This window comes from Mastigoproctus giganteus, chromosome 10 (genome assembly GCF_048544385.1).
Source record: "Mastigoproctus giganteus isolate SK-2022 chromosome 10, ASM4854438v1, whole genome shotgun sequence".
Lineage (NCBI taxonomy): Eukaryota > Metazoa > Arthropoda > Arachnida > Uropygi > Thelyphonidae > Mastigoproctus > Mastigoproctus giganteus.
Window position 1 is genome coordinate 152,818,426 of NC_143584.1, and position 23,457 is coordinate 152,841,882.

General features: G+C 37.0%; 1 protein-coding gene across 1 annotated transcript in view; it reads left to right on the top strand.

Annotated features, from left to right (window-relative positions):
- Positions 1 to 201: 201 nt before the first annotated feature.
- The window catches only part of LOC150079390 (unconventional myosin-Id-like), a 302,739-nt gene continuing 279,483 nt past the window's right edge, over positions 202 to 23,457 (top strand). The window contains exon 1 of the mRNA XM_090384045.1: positions 202 to 298. Within this exon, the coding sequence (XP_090240171.1) occupies positions 210 to 298 (89 nt within the window). The 5' untranslated portion in view covers positions 202 to 209. The remainder of the gene's footprint in view (positions 299 to 23,457) is intronic.

Below are 23,457 nucleotides of genomic sequence, written 5' to 3' on the forward strand. Positions count from 1 at the left end.
GAGGTGTCACTGCGGTATCCCCCATGTAGGTCAGCAGAAAGTGACAACGGAATGTCACTGGGTCGTTGCCACGCAACAGTGACTACTATCGGAACGAACTTTCTGCTTAGTATACCTGCTGTTCGTTTCGCTAGGGATTGTGGGTAAGAAGCGAAGTATGCATGTGCTACAGCACTTTTGCCGCCCTGATCATTTCGTACCAATTCGCAATGGCTGCGCACGACGATGTCGGTATTGGGGATTTTGTTCTCCTGCAGGACATTACTATGGATGCTTTCATGGAAAATTTAAGAGTCAGGTAAGTGTAGTAATTGCATGATGTCATATCAAGGATTTTTATGTTTGGTTTCGAGATTTGTCTGTAGATGTCGATAAGTTATCGGGACATGTCCAATGCTCTTGGGTCATCGGCAAGGTAGAGCAAGTGTACAAAGTTTGTATACCGGGATTCTAGCACGTTGGTTAAAAACTGACATGAACTCGTTCTTGGAGCCACTGTATTTCTCTTCCCACTCTATGAGAATAGCAGAATGTGCCCAAAGTGGTATTCCACATTTGTCTTTCATTCTTATAAACTTAACTAAAAGTAGTTTTAAGAGTAAGTACTATTCTAAATGTAATAAAGTTCACACCATTGACGTAATCTACTCGAGTTTAATTCAAAACGCTCTCTGACCTAAATGTTTCTGTAGTTATTTCCACGTATTGATAAAAGTCTTGCTACTTAACAATTCTTGCAGTAGATATGCTGTCTACATTTTTACATCCGGCTTAGTGATCTTAGTGCAATCTTAAGTATTAGGGAACCTTTAAAGGTTCCACCTAGATGATGATTATCAGATTTCGTGACTCGCGTGATGCCTTGTTTTTAGGAGAGACGTATTATTGTATACGGGAGTAATAATCTAGAACAGATTTGTCTTACAACTTAAAGTAGATAAACTTTTATTTTATTTTTTCGTATATATTTTTTTTTTTTTGTTTTAATCAACACGCCTTTATTTTTTTCGAACAGATGTAACCCTGTTAACATGGTTTCTATAAATGCAAAACCGATACAGATGTTCTGTATGGTATATGGTTATTCTAATGTGTACGAGACTTTCATTGATAGTGATTAGCTATCTGTCCTGATTTTTCTTCAACGAATCTGAATTTTATGTGATGGGCATCTTTAATTTTATTAAGAAATGTTTAAATCCATAAACAGATCAGTGATTCAGTGATCGGTTGCTATGACAACGGTTACGTCATTGATGGAAGTAATCCAGAGTTATTGGATTTAGCTTAATTTTGCTTTAGATATCACGGTTAAATGCCAGAGAAGATTTTTCATTTTGTAACATTATTAAGATTTATAATTTTCCAATTTCATAGTTTGCAGAATAGCTAAATTAATTGGTTAATTGACGAATTAAGAACAGCTTAATTGATAAAATAATGCAAAAGGATTCATTAGGATCGTTTATCATTATTTCATACACTATATTATTAAAATCAATCAAATATCTGGAACTTTGAGATTAATTTTAAATTAATCTCGAACACATTATGCTTGTTATTTCGTGAATTTTGGCTAAACGCAAGTAGTCGCGAAATATCTTGATACTGTAGTGTTTTTTTTTTTTTATTTTGTGTTTTTTTTGTAAAACGTTTACAAAATAATTTTTTATGATATCCAAGTCGTATTTTATAGTTTGGATATTATATTAACCATTTTATTTTCTATTTCCCGTTATGTTCTGAAAATTAGCGCAAGCTGAATGTAAGTAGACTTGCTTACTGTATAACATTTCTTTTTATTAGAATACTGCACATGAAAAAGGAGCAGTATTCGAATCATATACAGCTTTTAAGTTTTTTTTTTTTTTTTTTTGTCATGTTGCTTACATGTATGGTCTTGTTTATATTCCAGCACGACCACTAGGTCAGAGGAGTTTACAATAAATCGCGAATATAATCGTTAATCGTATTTAGCAGTCACGGGCTTGAACAACTTGGCTGTGTTAGGCCAAGTGGTCATATGTGTTAGGCCTATATACATATAGTATTTATATATAAAAAAAATTCTGTGGTCCAACTTTTATAATTTTATATATTTGTTTATGTTTTTTTTTTTTTTTTTTTTTTTTTTGATACATTGAAAGGATTATCCCTGAATATTTGGGATGGTTGCAAAACAAGATTTTATAATGCAAAGCGTATAGCGCTAGTTGGCTATTATAGCGCAAGTTGGCTAAGGAGCAGTCTTATTCATGCTTGCTTACTTATATTTTCATTCTTAAAGTTGAAATTAATAGCACTCTGTTTTATAAATGATGGTCGCAGCTGACTGGCTGCCTTTTTGCTGCCTTAATTTGGAACCACTAGCCTTTCATGTTAGTGGTTCTAAATTAAGGACAGAAAAACTTAGGCTTTCGGGTCTGTGATCTGCTCATTAAACCCTTTAAGCAGCATAAAATGCAGCTCAGGTGGAAACAGTCATTTCTACAATTTTATACGACAAGGTATCATTAAGTAACCAGAATATATGTTCCAGTTTTTTTGTTTGATTGTAATAAAAATAGTTTAAGTACACTGTGACATAGTTATGTATTTTTCAGCAAAGTCACCACGAAAGGAGACTATTTTTTTAGAAGTTTGAGTTCTGCATTGTAAACAAATCTTTAATGGCTGAGGGAGGCGTGTGCTATGTGAGACCTTTCGAAATCGCGCGATGGTTTTATGTGGAACAGCGATTCTTCAGCATCCTAGTCTTTCTCTCCCATTGCAGCCAATTTTTTTTTTTTTTTTATAGATGTGCAGAGTTGTGTAGAATAGGGCTGAATTTATGCTTGATGAGTTACTGTTATTATTTGTTATTTGGTTTTTAGGAGCATTAGCAACTAAGGCCATATTGCTCCGGTGATATGCGGTGGTCATTCCCTGACTTTTCCGCATCCTCGGTATTTGGTGGTGACGGGCTCGAACCCCGGTCTAATCAAGAAGCGTGTGCTACGCACTGCTGCTCCTTCCCACCTGGCTACGGAGGCGCCTTGATGAGTTACACAATTGTCCGGGTATCATGACAACCTACCGTATTCTCTTGCATTATTTAACTTATCTTTCGAAATTAGGCGCGTGTAAGCGGTTACTAATTATAAAACGCACGCTGCTGCAGCCAGTGGCCTCAGATTATTGTCTATGTGAAGAATGCGCGTAAAATAAAATAAAAAAAAAAAACCAACCTTATATTAGTATTTCGAGTATCACTATTTGAAATTTTGCCCCCAGTTTCCAGGGGCCGCAGTCGTTTAGGTTTTCAGCCAAAACAACTACGGTTCGAGACGTTAATATGTTTTGCCTTATAAATTGTGTGTATTCAATGGTTGGTTTGTCTATTTTTGTCGATGAACAGCCGAACAGCGTCCCATATGTGTTCGATGGGATTTAGATCGCCGGAACGGGCAAGCCAATCCATGCGAACTTCTCACTTACTTCATACTGAATGTCTTCACTTTCCAAAAGCATATCAACAGCTGCAGTGCGATGGGGTGTGGCGTTATCATTCATAAACACGAACTCGGGGCCAATGGCACCTCGGAACAGACGCACATGGGGAAGGATTACCTCAGTACAGTAGCGTGCACCGGTTACAGTACTGCCTTCCATATCTGGAGTTGTTTGTTATTTGGTTTTTAGGAGCATTAGCAACTAAGGCCATATTGCCCCGGGGATATGCCGTGGTCATTCCCTGACCTTTCCGCATCCTCCGTATTTGGTGGTGACGGGCTCGAACCCCGGGTCTAATCAAGAAGCGTGTGCTACGCACTATTGCTCCTTCTCACCTGGCTAGGGAGACGCCTCTGGAGTTGTGTACATCCATCCAAGATAACGCCTTCCCAGACAAAGACACCTCGACCGCCATATCGATCCCTTTCAGTGATGTTTGCGGGGTGATACCGTGTGCCAACCTCTCGCCAGATTATTTGACGTTAAGAATCGCTGCTAAGACTGAATCTACTTTCATCAGTAAAGAGTACCTTAAGTAAAGATTTTGTGGTTGAAACCTTTAGAAATAGTGTTGGTCCTTAAGTTTTGCACACCAGTGTATCTATCAGTTGGCATTGAATTTCAGCAGATTTGATATTTTGCTCACAAAAATTTAAATGAAAACTTCGAAACCTATCCCACGCACGCCCACACACTGCTTCGATTTCTGTTGCTGCCAGACACTTAACCGAAACTTGATATGTTTTGCCACCTAGTAATATAATGCTCACATATTGCCTAATTCGTTCGAATAAACCCTTAGCAAAATGTATTCTGATTAGGCCTACTTAATGAGCCTTCCCACAAATAGAGCAAGAAAAACAGTTTTCATTGCATTTCTGTGTAGCATAACACGCTCTCTAGTCAAAACATTATGACCACCTAACTAACGGTAGGTATATCATCCTCTTTTAAAAGTCCATGCCTCGCTGTTTGCCGCCGGTACCGGCGCCAAACAGCGAGGCATGGACTCTATAAGGCCTCTGAACGTTTCAGGAGGTATGTTGTTCTATATCACCAGGATTGCGTCCTGGAGATATGCATTATTCCCTGGAGGAGGTTCCAAACCTGATCTGTCGATCCCCGTAATACTAGAGATGTTCTGTGGGATTGATATCCGGCGAATTCGGCAGCCAAGGTAGCACCTGGAAGTCACTTTCGTATTCGGCGAACCCCTCTCGAACAATATATGGGAAGCGTGGCAGGGCGCATTATCTTGCTGGAACACACCAGGAAGACAATCACCATGAAGCAGTGTATCCGATTAGTAACAATGGATAGGTAGTTTTTAACATTCAGAGTGTAGTCTAGGGTTATAAAGGTTCCAAGAAATTCCCAGGAAAGCATCCCCATTCTAAAGCACTGCCACCACCTGCCTGTTTCTGTTGGAGCAGGACATCAGAGTGATTCCTCTGCACAAATTACCGCCGTATTTTTTTCCGGTCGTCAGTGGTGTAATGATTTCAGATTCAGATGCAAATTTTAGACATCGTTGACGATGAGTGGCCGTAAGCATGGGTACAGTGACTGGGCACCTACTCCAGAGGCCCCATATGGAAGAGGGTTAATTGGATCGTGGTCTTGAAAACACCGTTGGCCATCCCGTGGTTAAAGTCCATGATCATATGACATGTATTTTAAGTAGGACGACTACAGAACGTTAGTTGAACTTGGCTTTGGTACACTGTGATGAAACAGAACTCTCTAAAACGGCCAGAAATGTGCGTCTAATGTTATGCTTTTGCAATATAAGTGTTGTTTATTTGTTTCTGGCCATTTTGTCACCAGGAAGGCCATCACTTGGAAAGCCTGCTCAGTGTCTGTCTACACCACTTGCAGGGGGGGGGGGGCACCGCTATACATGTACCGTGGTTGGCCTGGCGCGTGGAGAGCTATCTATTAGATCCTACAGCCACAGAGAACAGGGCAAAATCCTACACCCACTGGAGAGAATGCTATACCAATTTTAAGGACTGGGCGCAAAATCTGTCTATGATCAGGCATGTATGTATGTGTTATTGTTAGCGCAACTCCTAGAACTTTCGTTCCACTCCCCACCTCGTGTCTCTGTGAAGAATAGTACTGCTGTTAAAGAGCCAGGTGTGTGATTCACCTGTAATATGGTGTGATTCACCTGTAAAGCTGCTTCTGGGTACTCGGCCATACCACGGGAAGGTGAGCCAGTTCCAGTAGACAGTTCTTTATTGTCTTCTTTTGGACATTCTTCACCCACAGGAAGTAATGCCATACCAGCGGGTAAAGCAGTATGTATTCTCTGGGGGATCCATTCCGAGAAAAATAGGATACAGTAATATTAAAAAAAAAATCAAATAAAAAAAAAAAAAAACCATGTCGTTAACTGTGTTAATTACCCTTAGAACTTAAAAATGGTTGTACTGCTTTTACAATTAACTTCTTCAAAATAGTAAGTAATATTCCTTAAAAATAAAAAAAAATCCATGGTCATCCGTTCCACCGTGTTTCAATTGACTCTCATAAGGCGGAACAGCGTATGTTCACCACGACCATCGATGAGGCATGGGCGCCGCCATTGGACAGCCACTCTGCTTTGTCCACTATCCGTCTACCCTTGGAGCACCTTAACTACAGTACTCCGCGAACAGCTCACAAGATTCGCAGTTTCCGTAATACTGCTTACCTTTAATTGGTACTTGATAACCCCATTTTGAAGTCCGTTAGATCACCCTTTGCTCATGTCGATCAAGTACTTCATATGAAACTACCCCAGGGGCTCACATCTGGTGAGTATGGGCTTGGCACACCCAGGGTCCTGAGCTGGATATCATCATTCTTCTCTCTTTCTTGGTGATTTCCTTCTACTTCTCTCTCTCTCTCTCTCTCTCTCTCTCAGGGTAACTCAAAAATTTTTTTTTTTGGCTGGTGCAGCATAAGCCTCAGGCTTCCTTGCACCATATGGCTAATAATAATAATAATAATAATAATAATAATAATAATAATGAATCGCATGCCACGAACCTCACGAACGATTACATTTATCGATTCTGACTACGACACTTGTGCCACCAGGCGAGGAGGAACACCCGATTGCTAAAACATGGTGATGGTCAAATCATGTTTTGACAGGGCAGTCAGATCGGACTTGTAATGAAACATTGAAGTCCGATTAAAAGCCCTGTGTGTGTGAAGAATATATTGTAAATAATAACAGAAATGTTTTTTTTTTTTTTTTTGGAAGCCATTTGTCACAATATAAGGCTGTAGAAATGTGAATTTTTGAATTTTAAGGACTATTTTCACTCTTATACATTGTAATTTAATTATATATTGAATAAAATAATTGATAACCTCTTCAGTTTCATATATGATTTCTTTGGGGAGAGTTATTCTGAAATTTTTTTTTTTTTTTTTTTAATATCTCGGAGTGTTTTTTCTGTCCACCGCTGGCGGCAGGAGGTTTTCATGGCCCATTTCTGCTATTGTATAGGCTAGCAGTTATGAAATGACAACCAACGTAAATTTGTAAATGTAGATTATTTAAGAATATAACGTGGACACAACCTTATATATAAAATTAAACTTCGTAATAGAGAGTACGTTGGGGGGGATGCATTATTGAAAATTGCTTGCGTTACGGAGGGTGATGACGTAACACCTGTTCCTCGACTATATAGATATAACGAAAACGTAAGCAGCTTGCTTGCGTTATGTGGATTATGACCATATGGAGATAACCGTATGTTGTAATCCACAAACAACCAATACTGGAGATAACCGTATGTTGTAATCCACAAACAACCAATACTGGAGATAATCAGGAAGGATTGTTTGAATATCATTTATTTGTTAAATAGAGTTATCTACTTCGTAATATTTCATTTTGTTGTTAGCACTTGCATGCATTGTATACATTTTTGTAGCAGGAATGTATGCTGGCCAATTACAATGTTGGCGGTTGACCGATAAAATACTGACTATAACTAAATACCAATAAATTTACTGCATTAAAATAAAACAGTATTTTATTATCGAACAGAGTCGTGCCAGTAAGTGGTCATGTTCTTCTAATTTTGTTTAATCTTTCACAACAATCATATTAAGGTTACATCTTATTTATGGCTGAGTGACTGAATGTATTCTATAAAAAGGAGACGTCACTTGAGATTTCTTAAGAATTTTCTCAGCATTTAAAAATATTCTAACTTATTCTTAAATAAATACGATTATGTATTTCAGACTAAAATAATACAGATAAGATTTAGAACTTTCTTCATGACAGTCAACATAAAAAGTGACATTCTCTTAATATTGCTAAACGATACCTCAATTTTACTAATTTAACCGAATGTTCGAATCATGGTATGCTATATTTTAAATCCTTAATCACTCTAGAAGCTTTCAGATCAAGAAAAATTAAAGCAAATTTTCTATTGAGATATAGAGTGGTTAACATTCGTCACTTCACCTGACTTTTAATGGAAAATCTTTAATGATAAAAAGCTGAAATTTAGATTGTACGCTATCTGGTATGTGGAAATGGAAAGTGCAAAAAAAAAAAATATATATATATATTTCCACCCTCATATATATCCCTCCTTAACCGTGCGTATAAGTGTTCCTAGGTCTATCTTAAAAAAAAAAAAAAAAGAGTGAAATCTTTATTGCAACACGGATGATAATTACATAATAGTGTAGTTGCAACTACCCGTCACGGCTCAGGGTTAACAAAGTAATATGAAGACAAGGTTGCCTGAATAAATTAAAAGGATAAAAGCATAAAATAATAATGAATAAGATAATAATGATAATAAATAATTAAGTATACTAGACATTAAGTGATTATACACACCCTTAGTTACAAAATACGTAACATAGAATATAAATTGGATTTCATGATTATATACATTGGATTGAATTGAATAATAGAGTACATTGATTGGGGTCAGGTTATAATAGTGGTGCCTTGACCACCCACCACAGAGTATTCTTTTCCTGTATTGTCGATCCTGACTAAACTTGTTCAAGTCGACATCTAGATCCTGGACGCGTGCTTACATCAGCTGAGGAAGGAATCGGTCCGACAGGTGAAGACGTGTTCGAAGAGGGCATAGCTGTGGAGTTGCTCGCAGATGCGCCACTGGAATCATCCATGCACAGTTATCCCGGAAGGAAGGAGGGGAGATGGGGGCCAGTCATGAGCTTGACCGTAATGACTGGTCTCCTTTCATTATGAGCCACGTAAGCTTTGGGATGTCGAGTGTGTTGGTCATAGCGGTGGTTCGGAGCTGGGGAGGTAGGTTGAGTTTGTGGTAAGCCCCCTTGAGGAGCCAGTACTCGGAAGAGAACACTGGTTCGGTGGTAGAGGGAGATGCCGATGCCCAAATCTCTGCAGAATAGAGTGGCGGGGGATAAACTATTGTTGCGATCTATCTGACAATGGTGGATTTGTCTCTGCATGTTGCAGGTGCTGCTTGCATCACCATCTCAGTCTGGCAGCTTTTGAGAGAAGCATGTCTACATGTTGGCCAAACAAAAGCTTTGGGTAGAATCTGATCTATAGGTCAATGCGATTTTGAACAAGTGAGATCGAAGCTCCATTAAGGGCGGGATGGATTTTTGTTGGGTTTTGTTTGAGCCAGAAAACTATGGTTTCTGACTTCTCAGGATTGATACGTAAACCAAATTGCCTGGGGTGCGTAGATATTGATGAAAGTGTGGAGGTTAGCTCCTCTGAGATTTGGTGAGGGTCTTAATTTGCCTTAATTGGAGTGAGTATCTCTAAGTCATCAGCATAAACCAGGGTATTCAGCTCCAGGACTACCAGAGTGGCGCCTCCGTAGCCAGGTGGGCAGGAGCAGCAGTGCGTAGCACATGCTTCTTGATTAGACAGGGGTTCGATCCCGTGAGCCACCAAATATGGAGGATGCAGAAAGGTCAGGGAATGACCACCGCATATCCCCGGAGCAATATGGCCTTAGTTGCTAATGCTCCTAAAAACCAAATAACAACAACAGGACTACCAGTGGAGCAATGAGGGCGGTGAAGAGGAGGCTAGATAGTACTCCCGCTTGCGAAACTGTAACCGAGATTATCTTGCGGTATACCGTGCCTCCCTCGTGCAATGATACCTGGATACGGTACTGATATACACTGAGTGGTCACTGAATTATGACCACCTACCTAATACTTCGTAGGTTCTCCTTTTGTCCTCAGTACAGCAGCTACCCGACGTGGCACTGATTCAACAAGATGTCGGAAGCGTTCGGGAGGTATGGCCAACCAAGCTGTGTGTAATGCGGTCAGCAATGCAGGTATGGAGGTGATTGGTGTATCCAGACACCTGATATGCCTTTCCATAGTGTCCCACAAGTGCTCTTTGGGATTGATATTGGTGGAGTTCGGAGGCCAATCGATATGCTGGAAATCAGAACTGTTCCTCATGTCTTCCTCAAACCATTCCTGCACAAAAAGTGCCCGATGGCTCAGCGCATTGTCATCTTGGAAGACACCATCGCCATTCGGGAAAAAGTGTAACATAGCGGGGTGTATACAGTCAGCAAGTAGTTGACGATAGCAGAGACCAGTGATACGTTGTTCCACATGCACCAAGGGGCCAAGTTCCTGCCAGTGAAACATGCCCCGCACCATACAACCGCCTACACCGACCTGCACTTTTGATACCATGCATAATGGATGAAGAGCCTCATGTTGTTGACGCCAAATCCGTACCCGACCATCCACGGTGTGTGGAGTAAATAACGTGACTCATCCGACCAGTACACCTTGTTCCAGTCTTCTAACGTCCAACTTGCATGCTCTCTGCACCAGGCGAGTCTTTCACGCCGATGAACCTTGGTTAGGAAAGGATGCCGTAGGGGTCGTCTGCTGGTATAGCCCGAGCGTGCGACAGATGGTCATACCAGATATTGTTCCGGGTTGGCCCATGTTGCATTTGTTAGTCAATTCTTCAACAGTTCTGCGCCTGTTCGCCTGTACGAGTCGTCGTACCCGGCTGCCAACTCTAACATCAACCTTTCGCTGACCTTTGCAATTTTGCCGTCGGGTGGTTGTTTGACCATTTTGATGCCAGTCCTAGTACACGTTAACTACGGCGGCTCTCAAATACCCCACCAGTTCAGCCGTTTGGGAAATCGAGACACCAGCTCGTCGAGAACCCACAATCTGTCCTTTATCAAAGTACAGTAAATCCTTCCTTTTACCCATCACCCTCGGAATTTTACTATCTACTGAATCACTGACACCTTATCTATGCTACGTAGGTCGACTAACTCCGTACTCTGGTACGTCACGTGGTCAACGGATTGCATTCAGTTTTCATAGGGGTGGTCATAATTCAGTGATCACTCAGTGTTTATATATACAAGGAGATGAGGTTTATATAGTTCCTAAAATTGTATGTATCTGGAAGTTGTTTTTATCCGTTGCTTTTAGCACTCTGTGTTAAGGACGCTGTTATGTTAGTATTGAACTGGTAGGAACAAATCATGATTTTGTCCTGGGTACATCATAGTTACATTGGAATCCCCTTCCCCTCCTGAAGGTTGCTTATTCTTCGATTTTTGCCCAGGTACATGGACAGCTAGCCAGCTGAGACTGCCGAGTCTTCAACAATTTATTGGGATATACGAAAATACCTTTAAGTCTGTAAGTTTTCTCGTATATATATATCCTCTTGACAGTATAGTGGTTTCGCCACATATTCACTGGTTTGGAGAAGTCTGGGTTTGACTCCTGTCATAGATTGGAAGAATCTAAACACATCTTCAATCGGAGCTGTAGATAGCCTCATGTTGTTTACGCCAAATCCGTACACGACCATCCACGGTGTGGAGTAAATAACGTTACTCATCCGACCAGCACACCTTCTTCCAGTCTTCTGACGTCCAACTTGCATGCTCTTTGCGCCAGAGGGAATAGAGTTCTTCTTGAGATTGGTTTTCTTGAGATTAGTTTTCCTAAATTACATTTATTCTTGATAGTTAATTTTAAAAATCCTGAGTATCTTAAAGAAATAGTGAAGTTCCCATGTAACCAGATGGTATCATTTCTAGCAAGAGTGTAAAAGGGCGTTACTTTGACCGACAAAATGAATGTAGATATTTCTACTCAGGGGTTTAGGTTCATCGTTCGATTATTACTGCAAGGAATTATTTCAATCAAATGGTTAACTATATTTTTTAAAAATAATTTACACCGTTCCAATTGAATAAACAAGGTTTTTTTTTCTGGCAATGACATACGTTATTTAGAATTCTAATAAAATCTAAATTTCAGTTAAAATACAGTTACACGTCGATAGCAGATTTATTGTACGTAATGTTTTGGTTAGTTTTGTATATACTCATACGTAATTCTAGAAATTTTAACCAGCGAGGCAAGCTCGCACTAATTTGACTGCATTTCACATTCCTTTTGAATTCGTTATAGAGTCAGAGAAAGGGAAAGAAAAACGAAGAGGTTTAGTGAACTGTCAGTACATTGACAGTAAAAAAGGAATAAATTTGTTGTTTGAGCTGCATATGGTCAGAGTAGTTTATCAGAGACAAGAACATTATATGTTGTTGTATTTTGTGGATGCGAACACGTAGTGTGAGTAATCTGTACTTTCACGGTGATCCCCCCCTTGGTATCTTCGAAGTTATACATCATCAATCCCCCCCCCCTTTTTTTATAGTTCTCTTCTTTTCTTGATAACGAATTCCAAAAAGGGATTTGAAGCGCCATCAAATAGTGCCAGGTTACCTAGTTAGAAATATATATAAAAATAGTTCAATTAACTGAAATAATTTTCCCTTTAATGTGTACTTAAGTCTTTACTCAACTTTAGATTTCATAATCTGCTTGTTTAAAACGGTCGATTAAGAATCTATTAAGTCTCAACCCATCGAAAACTGCCGTCAGGTGATGGGGAAATCGATTGTACAAAATCACTCCAGAACAGAACAGAAACTTCTGCCTAAAGTTTGTGTGTTATTTCTCATCATATTTGATTTTTAGCATCTTAGGCACATGGACTAGGTCATGTGCCTAAGTATATGGCTGTCACAGGAAATTCCATGAATTCAAGAATTGCATTACAATTTGAAATTGTAATGTAATTCTTGAAGCGTTAGTGCAACCAAGTTTGTTGTTTAGGGGTTTCTTGGGCCATCTGCTGCTTCAGTCATAATGTGCCGGTTCATATGTACTAGATTTCATCTCTAAATGGTGTATTGACCGTTCAATGTGTTTGCAAACAGATTTGCTGTTCTGCCTACTGAAAAATTAAGAATGACTCATGGGGAAACTGCTTTTCCACCAGAGATTGGCTACTCCATCAATTGAAGAGGTCTTTTAAGGATTATTCCAGACTTCGATGGAATTCGAACTGAGACCACTCCAGATGAGTGACAAGTGATGCTAGGACTACATTGTCACTGACAACTATTGCAGTAAAGATTTTTAATCAATTTGTTTACAAAAAGTGACGAACATTAAAGATTAATTCTTTTCAAAGTTAGCAGTGCCTACACTATGAATTTAAAGGTAAGATATATATTAAAGATCACAGTTCAAGTGAGTTTAAACATAACTAACATAAAAAGTAGGTATACACTATGAGATTTTAATTAGATAATCAAATGTACACATGAAGCCTACACACAGTATTTAGAATTTACAGGTCCGTGAGGACACCAGCTTATGATGACTAGATTACAATCTGGGTTGTTGGTAATAGCCAGTATTTGCTTAAATGACATAACTTTAAATCATAGCTCTGATATAAATTTTAATGAATCATGCATTTATTAAAGTCATTGTTGGATATTATAGCCTGGTATTATATTATATTCTGTACATACTGTAGTTTTGAACAAACTGGGTTTGCTACTTAGTGCATCGATCTCGTATTGTGGAGGTACTTCGCCGCGAGTCGCTTTCGAGAAGCCATTTCTACAAAGAAGAATATACTGTTATTTATGTAAAGTGTCTGCCAATATGGTGTATTCTTAAATAAATAACAGTATTTATACCAAGGTGACTCGTGACGAAGTACCTTTATGAGATCGATGCTAAGTAGCAAACCCAGTTTGCTCAAAGCTATCTAGAGAAAGAAGCTATACCACATATACAATGACTTTTTCATAGCTTTCAAAGCTTAAAAAGTCCTATACTTAACCATTTCTGTACTTATAAATTAATAATTTAGTTATATAATTTTCTATTTAAAATGGTCGTAATAGGATTTTTTTTTTTTTTTTTTTTGCTGTAGTTATGGATGGTTTATATAGGTTAGGTCATTGCTCTTTGCTGGTGCAATATCTTATCTGTTTACTTACTATTTCTTATCCATTTGCGTTCTATTTCACCACACTACTTTATTTATATCTCTAAATTATAATACAATCCAGGATTTTATGATTTTAGCTATTTTTGTACGTTTTTTTTTTTTTTTCTTTTGACATTTCCCCTGGAATTTCTAGATTATACTGGTAGTTTTCAGCCTCTTGCTTTCAGTTATTGATTTTAGTTTGTATTTATTATTATAATATGTAATATCATGGTGAAAAGTTTTTTGTTCTGTTCTGTATTTTTATACGAATGTAAACCTTTAGAATTATCAGATGGTTAAAATTTTATTCTGTTAAATTAAATTATGTTCTCAAATCTAATTTTAAATTTTAATCTATAAAAATATATAACGTATAAAAACACACTTGTTTCGCTTTTCTTTTTTCAGAATGTACGTACTATTTGTATTATCTTTATTTCTCATTTTTGCATCCAATCAGTTTTAGGGCATTGAACTATGCTTCGTATCTGTCACCACCTAGGTGATGATAACAACAACAACACCAGGAACTACAGTAAATACATTTCCAAGGAGCCGGAGTGACAGATGACGTCAACGTGGCCTCAGAAACAATTCAACACATCACCGCAGGATGCAGGGTGATCACCCAGACGGAGTACACACGACCAGGTAACCAAGATAATACATCAGAAGCTAGCGAGGAAATACCATTTGATCAAAGAAAGTGTGCCGTGTTACAAGTACGAACCCCAGGCCGAACTAGAGACTGCAACCCACAAGTTGTACGAGGACCGCGCCATAATAACGGACAAGACAATCCCGCACAACAGACCCGACATAATCCTCGTCGACAAGAAGGAAAAGAAAAGGCTACCTACCTGATCGACATAGCGGTGACCAACACTGGCAACCTCCAGAAAACTCACGAGAAAAAGATCAGGAAGTACACAAACCTAAGACAGGAGATCAAAGAGATGTGATATGTGCAACAAGTAACGATCATCTTGATCATCGTGTGCACTCCGGTATTGTGCCAAAGGCCATACACAAGAGCCTGGCAATAATAAGTCTCCCAGTGAACACCTACAAGGAACTCCAGAAAGTCGCAATCCTGAACACCTCTAGTATAGTCAGAGAGTTGCTTGACTAACAGTAATAACAGCCGGACATGACAACCACCCTGTGCACTTGGTACCAGTACCCGTCACGGGGTGGAAATCCCAGTTAGGGAGAAATAATATAAGAGCAGCAATAATAATATGAACTTAAGATAGGAGAACAAAGAGATGTGGCATATGGAACAAGTAACGACCATCCCGATCATCGTGTCAACCTCCGGTATGGCGCTAAAGACCCTACATAATAGCCTAGCAGCAATAGGCCTCGCAGCGAACATCTACAAGGAACTCTAGAAAGTCGCCACAACCCTATATCCTTCCTAAAATGATGCTTCCATGAGGTATCATTTTAGGAAGGATATAGAGTTGCTAGAACGAATACAGAGAAGGGCAAGATTGGTGAGAGGAACAAAGGGGTGTTCTTACCAAGAGAGTCTTAAGTTCTGCAAGTTGCAGCATCTGGAGACTAATCACCTGCGAGGTGATCTGATTGAGGTGTATAAGGCCTTGAATGGTTTAAGCAGGCTCAGTGCTGATGGGATACTTCCGCTTGCTCAGATTAAGAAACTGAGGGAGGCATAGATTCAAATTGAGGAAAGACAGTTGTAGAATATATGTTCGGAAGTTTGCCTTTAGCCAGCGGGTAGTTGATTGCTGGAACAGACTTCCATCTGTTGTTGTGGAAGTTGATAGCTTAAATAAATTTAAGACTGAACTAGACAAACATTTGGAGTGAACGGATGGGTGAAATGGGAAGGTTTTTTTTTTTTTTTTTTTTGGCTTATGCTATATAAGCTTGGTTTCTTGCATCATATGCCTCAACTAATGCTAGCAATAACACCAGACATAACAACCACCCTGTGTATTTGGTAGCAATACCCGTTACGAGGTTGGACCCCCCCGCCCCAATCAGGGAGAAATAATATAAGAGCAACAATAATAATAATAATAATGAATAAATAAAAATTCATCAGGAAAAAATAATATTATTATTATTTGATCATATTAATGCATATACAGAAGGAATTTAGTTAAATAAGGTCAAGATGCGAATAGGTTTTCTTCTGACTTCCTTTCATTAAAGAAATGAAACAATGTTTGAAGAATGAAAGATGAAAAAATTATTCTCTTGAAGATGCAAAAATTTTATGTATTCATTTTTTGAATACGATGGTTAGCTTATTCCTAATATCTACCAGTTTTATGGGAAATGTGGAAACAACTGTAATATTATGATAGCTGATTATTTCTGAGTAATGCTGCTTATTTTATATGGAATATAAAACAATATTTATAATAATGATAATGTATTGTACTACACATATACAGTATTTGTCTTTATATTTCTAGTTTTGGAGCAACTGGACTGAAATTTACAGTACTTAAATAGTTTCGTCGTGTTATAGGCGAAAATTTACTTTCAATATTTATTCCAATATTTATCAGCTGCTGTCGACTATAACTCAGTTTCCACCTGTTAAGTTTGTTTTCCCCTTCTCAGCTGCAAGCATTCGTAATTTTTCTAGATGATTCAATTAAGTTGATCGTTCTGTATAATACATTGAATGTTGCATAATGATTACACATAATGAATAATTATATAAAGGGCATTTCACGCTAAATCCGGTTCAATATAAGATTAAGATTTATTATTTTCTTCGATGTTTTACGTGAACAGAAAATTTGGCTTGTCCGATAAACGCTTTTTACTTCATAATTAAGCCATGAAGTCCATGTCCGACCACGTATTACGCTCCTCACTTCCTTGCAAAGAGGTATAATGAAAAGGCATGATTTCAGTGACGTTGCTCAGTAATTGACCAAGCCGTAATAGCAGGAAATGAATGCCGAACGCTTTGAATGGCAAGATGAAACATGTGGAAGTTATTCCGCAGTTTGTGTTATCTCGTATCCAAGATCTGTTGGACGCGTTGACAGAAAAAAAAAAAAAAAGAAAGAAAGAAAAATCATGTGGGCTGTGTTAACAATAGAGATAACCCCCCTTTTTTCCTTCAGGAACTTAATATCTTATCCCGTTCGTTTAAGCCAAGCGCACTATTGCAGAATTATACTGAAGTACTTATATAATTACGTGTTTGAACCCGGATTTCTTGAAACTTGGCTTCGTTTCAAAGAGTAAGTTGAAAATAATTACCATAGTACTATCCTTGTCGGGAACTTTTAGGGTTTGCTTTTAATCTGCTCCAGTAGCGTATACATTTTTCAGGATTCGATCCTGTTGTACGGTCCCGTTCCCCCTCTTTTCATTCTTACATATTCAGTTTGGCCTCTCCTTCATCTGCACTGATTCTATTTCATCGTAAACGATATATTTACGATGATCTTATGTCTCTAAAGCTGGTTTTATAAAATAATTTAGCATGTAAAAGCGAATAAGATCAGTTTTAGAGTACTATAAACGTTAGAAAATGTGCATCTTTAGGGCTCTTAATGGGACTGGCCAGATTACATCTCATTTGCAATAGCTTCCAATCTGGGCAGTGTTACATACACTATTGCTCAGTGTTTGATTTATCCTTACATGCTTAAAACTTACAAGTACGATTCATTACGTTTGTAGAACTCCAAAACCTCTTAATTTCGAGAAAACGAATACCACAAATCTTGCTCGTGCTACAATTTGCGAATTTATGATTTAACCAGTTTTTAAATCTATAAAACAGTTTAGGTTACCAAATATCAGATAACTGTGTAATAAAGGGAACATGGCGGTACAGGTTGAAATAATTTTCCTGTTTTGGCACAATCACGTTCACGAATATCAGATAACTGTGTAATAAAGGGAACATGGCGGTACAGGTTGAAATAATTTTCCTGTTTTGGCACAATCACGTTCTCCATCTGTTTCTGCCTACTCATTTTATTTTAAATTTATTTATAAAACTTAAAGTGGAACAGTTCATTCCAATAAATTGTATTCTTATATTCTGCCCAGAATACAAAAACAGATCAAGTTTGGCAAGCGCGAAGAAGGTTACGTTTGTAGAGAATTCATCAGGTGTTCGTAGTGTCTCCAACAAACAGGAAATGTGCCTTCAGATATCCTCAAGTTGAAGGTTATATCTGCTGGCACTTAATTTAATCTCAAGTCACCTAGGCGTCATTTCACTTGAGACATACAAGTAGCACAAACAGCGCATAATGGAGTATTACACAGCATAAACTATAGACAGAGATGCCATTGTATTATCATTCAAAATTTCTGAGCATTGATAGTTACGTCTACTCTGGAATAGGCGGGTTTGCTTAATGCGACAGTTAATCGAAAAGTAATGTGTTTAACGGAAATAAGAAAAGGAGGCGAGCGTAGCCAGTCTGTAGAAGGAAGCAGACCTAGATCTTAGAACTAGGTCTGTATTATTTTTAACTTTTATAAAAGAAACATTATGGACGTTTGCCTTGTGGGCCTGCAATCTTATTGGAAGAGATACTCGTGGGTACCAACGTGTGATTTATACCAGAAAAGTAAAGCATTACAAAATGCTTCTTTACTTTTCGATAATTTTGCTAGCATCAGATAATGTGGCTATCCCATTTTGAATTCAGCCTACAAATGTATGCACACACTAAATTAATGTTTGTTTGTAGCGATCAGTGTATTACGTCACATTATCTGATATCGCACGAGTTCCACTCTCTTCTGCACATGCTGCCAAAGGGTCAGTCAGTATTTCTCCCAAAATATTTACAGTTCTATTTTTAGCGTAATGCTGGGAATCTTCAGTTAATGCTGAGAATTAAAAAAAAAAAAAAAAAAGAGGTGAGTCCAAAGAAAACCCGTAATTTATTCGAAATCCAAAATGCTAAAGCGTATACTGTGATACTGCTTGTAGGGGCGTCCTTGCGAGAGGTTCCGAAGTGAACTAGCAAAATGAAATAATTTAAAAGGTTGTGCTAACAATATTTTGTGCTGAGTCAAATTTCCGCTAAATGCACGTCACGTAGCAGGTACTGCCCAGCGTCGTCTTAGAAACCAGCCAGCTGGGTGTAGGTGCTCTAACATTGCTGTTGACAGATAAGTCAGAATGGAGTTCAGCGTGACGTACACCGATCTTTGACCCTGTCTCGCCAAATTCTTTTCATGGCTTCGCAAATGCATCGTGTTGCATTTCATGTCGGCGCGATAAACACTGAATCAAGTGCCCCACCCTCTTAAAGAGAAGTGGTATCTTAAGAACCGTTAAGCGTATTTAGCCTAATTCACTAAGGTTCGGGTATTTATTTCGACACTGTATATGTACTGAATGCGTACTGACACAGCTGTATGTACCGAATTTTAAAAAACATATATATATATTTTTTTTTCCAAAACGTTTTTTTGGGGAATGGGGGAGAGAAATAAATAAACTATTGTATACCGTATTAATCACATTATATTTATATCGTTATTAATATGTAGTTCTCGCCAGCGAAGATCACTTATATTTTATTAATTAATTTCAGCTGTTTTTTTATTAGTCAACGAATATGTTTGGGATGTGTAGATTTTTGGCCGTTTTGTATCTCTGATGTGGCTGTAATGGCTGAGCAAAGGATCTTCACATTTTGCCCAAAGCTGGCTTAAAATGGCTTAAACCGATTTATATCATAACAATGCAAAGTGTTTTTATGATATCAGTTTCGTTGGTTCTTCTGTATATCTGTCTGTACGCATATAACACTGGCACAACTGGTTTGCTGAATTCAACTGGTTTGCTTAATTCGGAATAATTTGAAGTACTATTTTCTTGTATACATTGCTATCCATTTAAATCCAAGTATTTCTGTAAAGTTACTATTCAGTGATATACAGCACAAAAACCCTAGTCACGCCTTGTTCATAAATACAATTAAAGTCTGAAGGTCTTGTATTTTTTTTCATCTCTATATCCTGTCGTAGAGTTCACTTGTAATAACTAGTTATATGCACTTCATGAACCATTGTTTTTACTATTGGGACTATTTTGTATTACTATTACAACTCAACCACGTGACATCAGTGTTTTTTGTCTTTAAATTATGTTTCTAAAGCTGGTTTTATCTGTGAGTGGGATGAGAAAATCTGAGAATATACATACGACTGGATTCGAACCTGCATCTTGTCAAACAGATGACAAATGGCATATCTCCGCTTGTGATGGAGGCGTAGATATCTGGTAATAATTGTATACTGTACTTGGTGTGTTATGCGAATTGCTCAAAAAGGCAGAAAAAAGTTGCGTCATTTATTGTGAAACGCACGTATTTTTGAAATATGTAATTTAGCTCATTTTTCTTGATATAAGTACTTCACCGGTTGGATCTTTGCTAGATATCTCTGCAGCTGTAAAATTAAATGGGTCAGTTTTCGCAATTCGTTTCATGTATTTCTCAGATTTTTTTCAGCCGTTTCGAAATATACTCCGGTATAAAATAATTTACTTTATGTTGCCGTATCCTAAACATCCTCCCTTATCATTTATAAAATGTATTTATTACATTTAATTACATGAAATGTAGATTTATGTAAGGTTTCTACATCGGGTAGGTGGATAATCTTATTTAAAGTCGTCTGGATGTAGGCTATGTCTTAGCTAAAATGAAAACTAAATTTAAGTGCTTAACTGATTTTAATAAATTGATATAATTTAAATGCAATATTCAGTTTAGATTAATTTATAATTAAATAACATTAATTAATTGATTAAGTTTATGAAAATTCACCCATCACTAAACAAGAAGTTCCATATAGAACTGTGGATTCGATGCCCACTTTGGGAATAAGAACTTATTTCAATCTTGTTTCAGAACGGTAGATCTTTCAAGGTGGCAGCAGCGTTTGATCGTCTCCCATGTACTGTACTCGATTGGAAATTTCTTGTCAAGATTAAGATGCGAAGGTTTGCATCAATCATTTGGAGTGATGAATTCCATTTATTTATTTATATATTTATCACCCAATTAATGACCCAGACAGCGTATCGCTCAGTCATTTAAGGTTTTAATGACTGAGTGTGAAGATGTATTTTTAACAATAACTTACTCATAGAGAATTTTTCATACAAATTCTCTATAAAGAACTTCATAAACAACTTCAGCACCGTATCAAACACGAAAAAAAAAATATAAAAAAAATTGGATGGTTTGTGAAAATGAATTTGGTTACTTTTCTTACCTTTTGTTTCTTTTTTGTTAAAAGAAATTAAAAGAATGCTAAAATCGAAGAAAACATGCGAAAAGCAGATATGGGACCATAACAAAGAGGCCTAGTGTTTTCTTCATGATTTCAAGGTTTCCCCTCTAGCAGTATTCCCCTAAGCTGCGTATTCAATTGGCAGGAACAGTGTCAGAATTAGAAATCGAATTCAACTTAGTGCATTCTAAGTCCATACATTTTCGATTGTCCTGCAGTCGCATTTTTGTATTAATGCGGGAAAAAAGTTAAGCGTTAAAAACAAAAATTAAAAGTATTAATATGGGAAAAGTAATAATAAGTTGTATATCAACTGTACTGTATTTCTGAATGTGTATGACTTTTACTCTTATTGTATACCCATTTAATAATTTTATTTATTTGTTATTGATTTTAAAGTTGATATTTAAGTAACATAAACCGGAAATTACTACTCCTATATGTTAGAAAAGTACAGCAGAATTTATTTGAGAAAATAATGATTTATAAAAAATAATTTCCAGCGATATCCGTTATAACCAAATGGTTCGTGCATCCTGAGACTTTCCTTGTAAACGGGATTTTACTGAATATCCAAACTGTCCTATAATGTCTTGCTTTCTTTATTCTGACGTTCTATAAGGTGTCTTCCCTTAACTCGTTTTAACAGTTAAACTTGTTGACACAAGAGCCTGTATGTGTAAATTTATCGTTTTTTGTGTGTTTCTGTAAAAATCATTATTCTGAATAGTGGAAGCGTCTTTCTTGTCTGAATAGTGTGTACTGGATGCACTATCCTTCTTCTGGATTCCTGCCGGCTCCACCAGGCATGGGGGAAAAGGGGGACTGAAAATACAGATGGTGATTTTGTGTGGCTCATAAAGATGTTGACAATGATGAATTGGTGGTTTAATTTTGAGCCCTACTAGAACAATATGGTGACTTTATGACGTTAATATCTATTTTTATTTTATTATCTTTTTTTTTTTTTTCAAATTAAAAAATATGAAAAAATTTTTTAGCCCGAGTATACAACTTTAATTTGTCGATTGAATTGTAACTTTGTCGATTGAATTGTAACTTTGTCGATTTGTTGATTGTAACTTTCTTTTTATTTACGATCTCTGAAAAGTATATTTTGATCTCTTTATACAAATAAGGATAAATTTTCTTTTATATCGTCTACCTAATTATTTATTTGTTATTTTTATCAGTTCGTGACATTTGTATTGTATAAAATTTTTAATAATCTCAGAAGTTAATGGTAAATATTTCTATTTCTCCGTTGCAGTTTAATCAGCGATAATAATTTTATAAGTTAACTTATTTTAAGATATTTTTCGTTTCCTTTGAAATTCTGGAAGACGAGTTTTGTAATGGGACGTCTCAAATATTTAAGAACAAAAGTTCTTTAAAGCTTAATCGTTCAATTTAAAAAATATATATAATAAAAGAAAGAATATTAAAAGAAAAGAAACTCATTCCAAAACAGTTGTTTCATTCATCTTTATTCTAACATTTTTATTCCCACACAAAACAGAGAAAAGTATAGGAGCTAGCCTTATATTTTTCATGTATGTGTCATGACGCCCATGAGCTGTCAAATATGTGACGATGCTGGGTTACGTCATCGAGCTGACTGTCTTAACGAAGGTTATGAACAAATACCAGTATTGCACAACTCTATTCTGTACCTCAAAGTTTGCCAACGAATCACTAATCAAATATAACATAACTAAAAAGGAACTGTTAAAATAGGAAGGGTGCCAGTACAGTTCCTTTGTAATCACTTGTGTTTTCGAAATCAGAAAATCTTAAACAAGGATTTTCTGAGATAAGCATTTATAATTTATTAAATTGCTAGTGCTGCCAAGAGAGTTTATAACTTAAAGAAAGATTTATAAACTACTTATCATTTTATTTTTTCTTGTAGCTTTTTAGTTTATATTCGGAAAATTGTTCAAATTCGAGTTTACTCCCACAACCTTCTATAATTAAAAAAGTTAAAGGTAATTTCCTAAATTTACACATTTAACCTTAGCTTGAAAGTGGAATTGAATCAAATTTTTAATTCTTAAAAGCGCTTATTATGTCTTAGAGTAGCGATCCCCTGATTTCACTTCCGTTGTGCATTATAGCTTAAGACTTCATGTACAGGAATCACTCCCTCTAAACGTTTAAACCACGTTTTCCTGGAATAATGAATGGAACTAGTTCTAGTATTATTTGATAATAGTCCTATCTATCTTTTTGATATTTTTATATATACATAGCAATGTGTACAAATGTCATTTCTTGCTTGATAAATACCTTAATATTTAACTTAGTGTTTGTCTTGTAATACGAAGACGACAGACTGATAG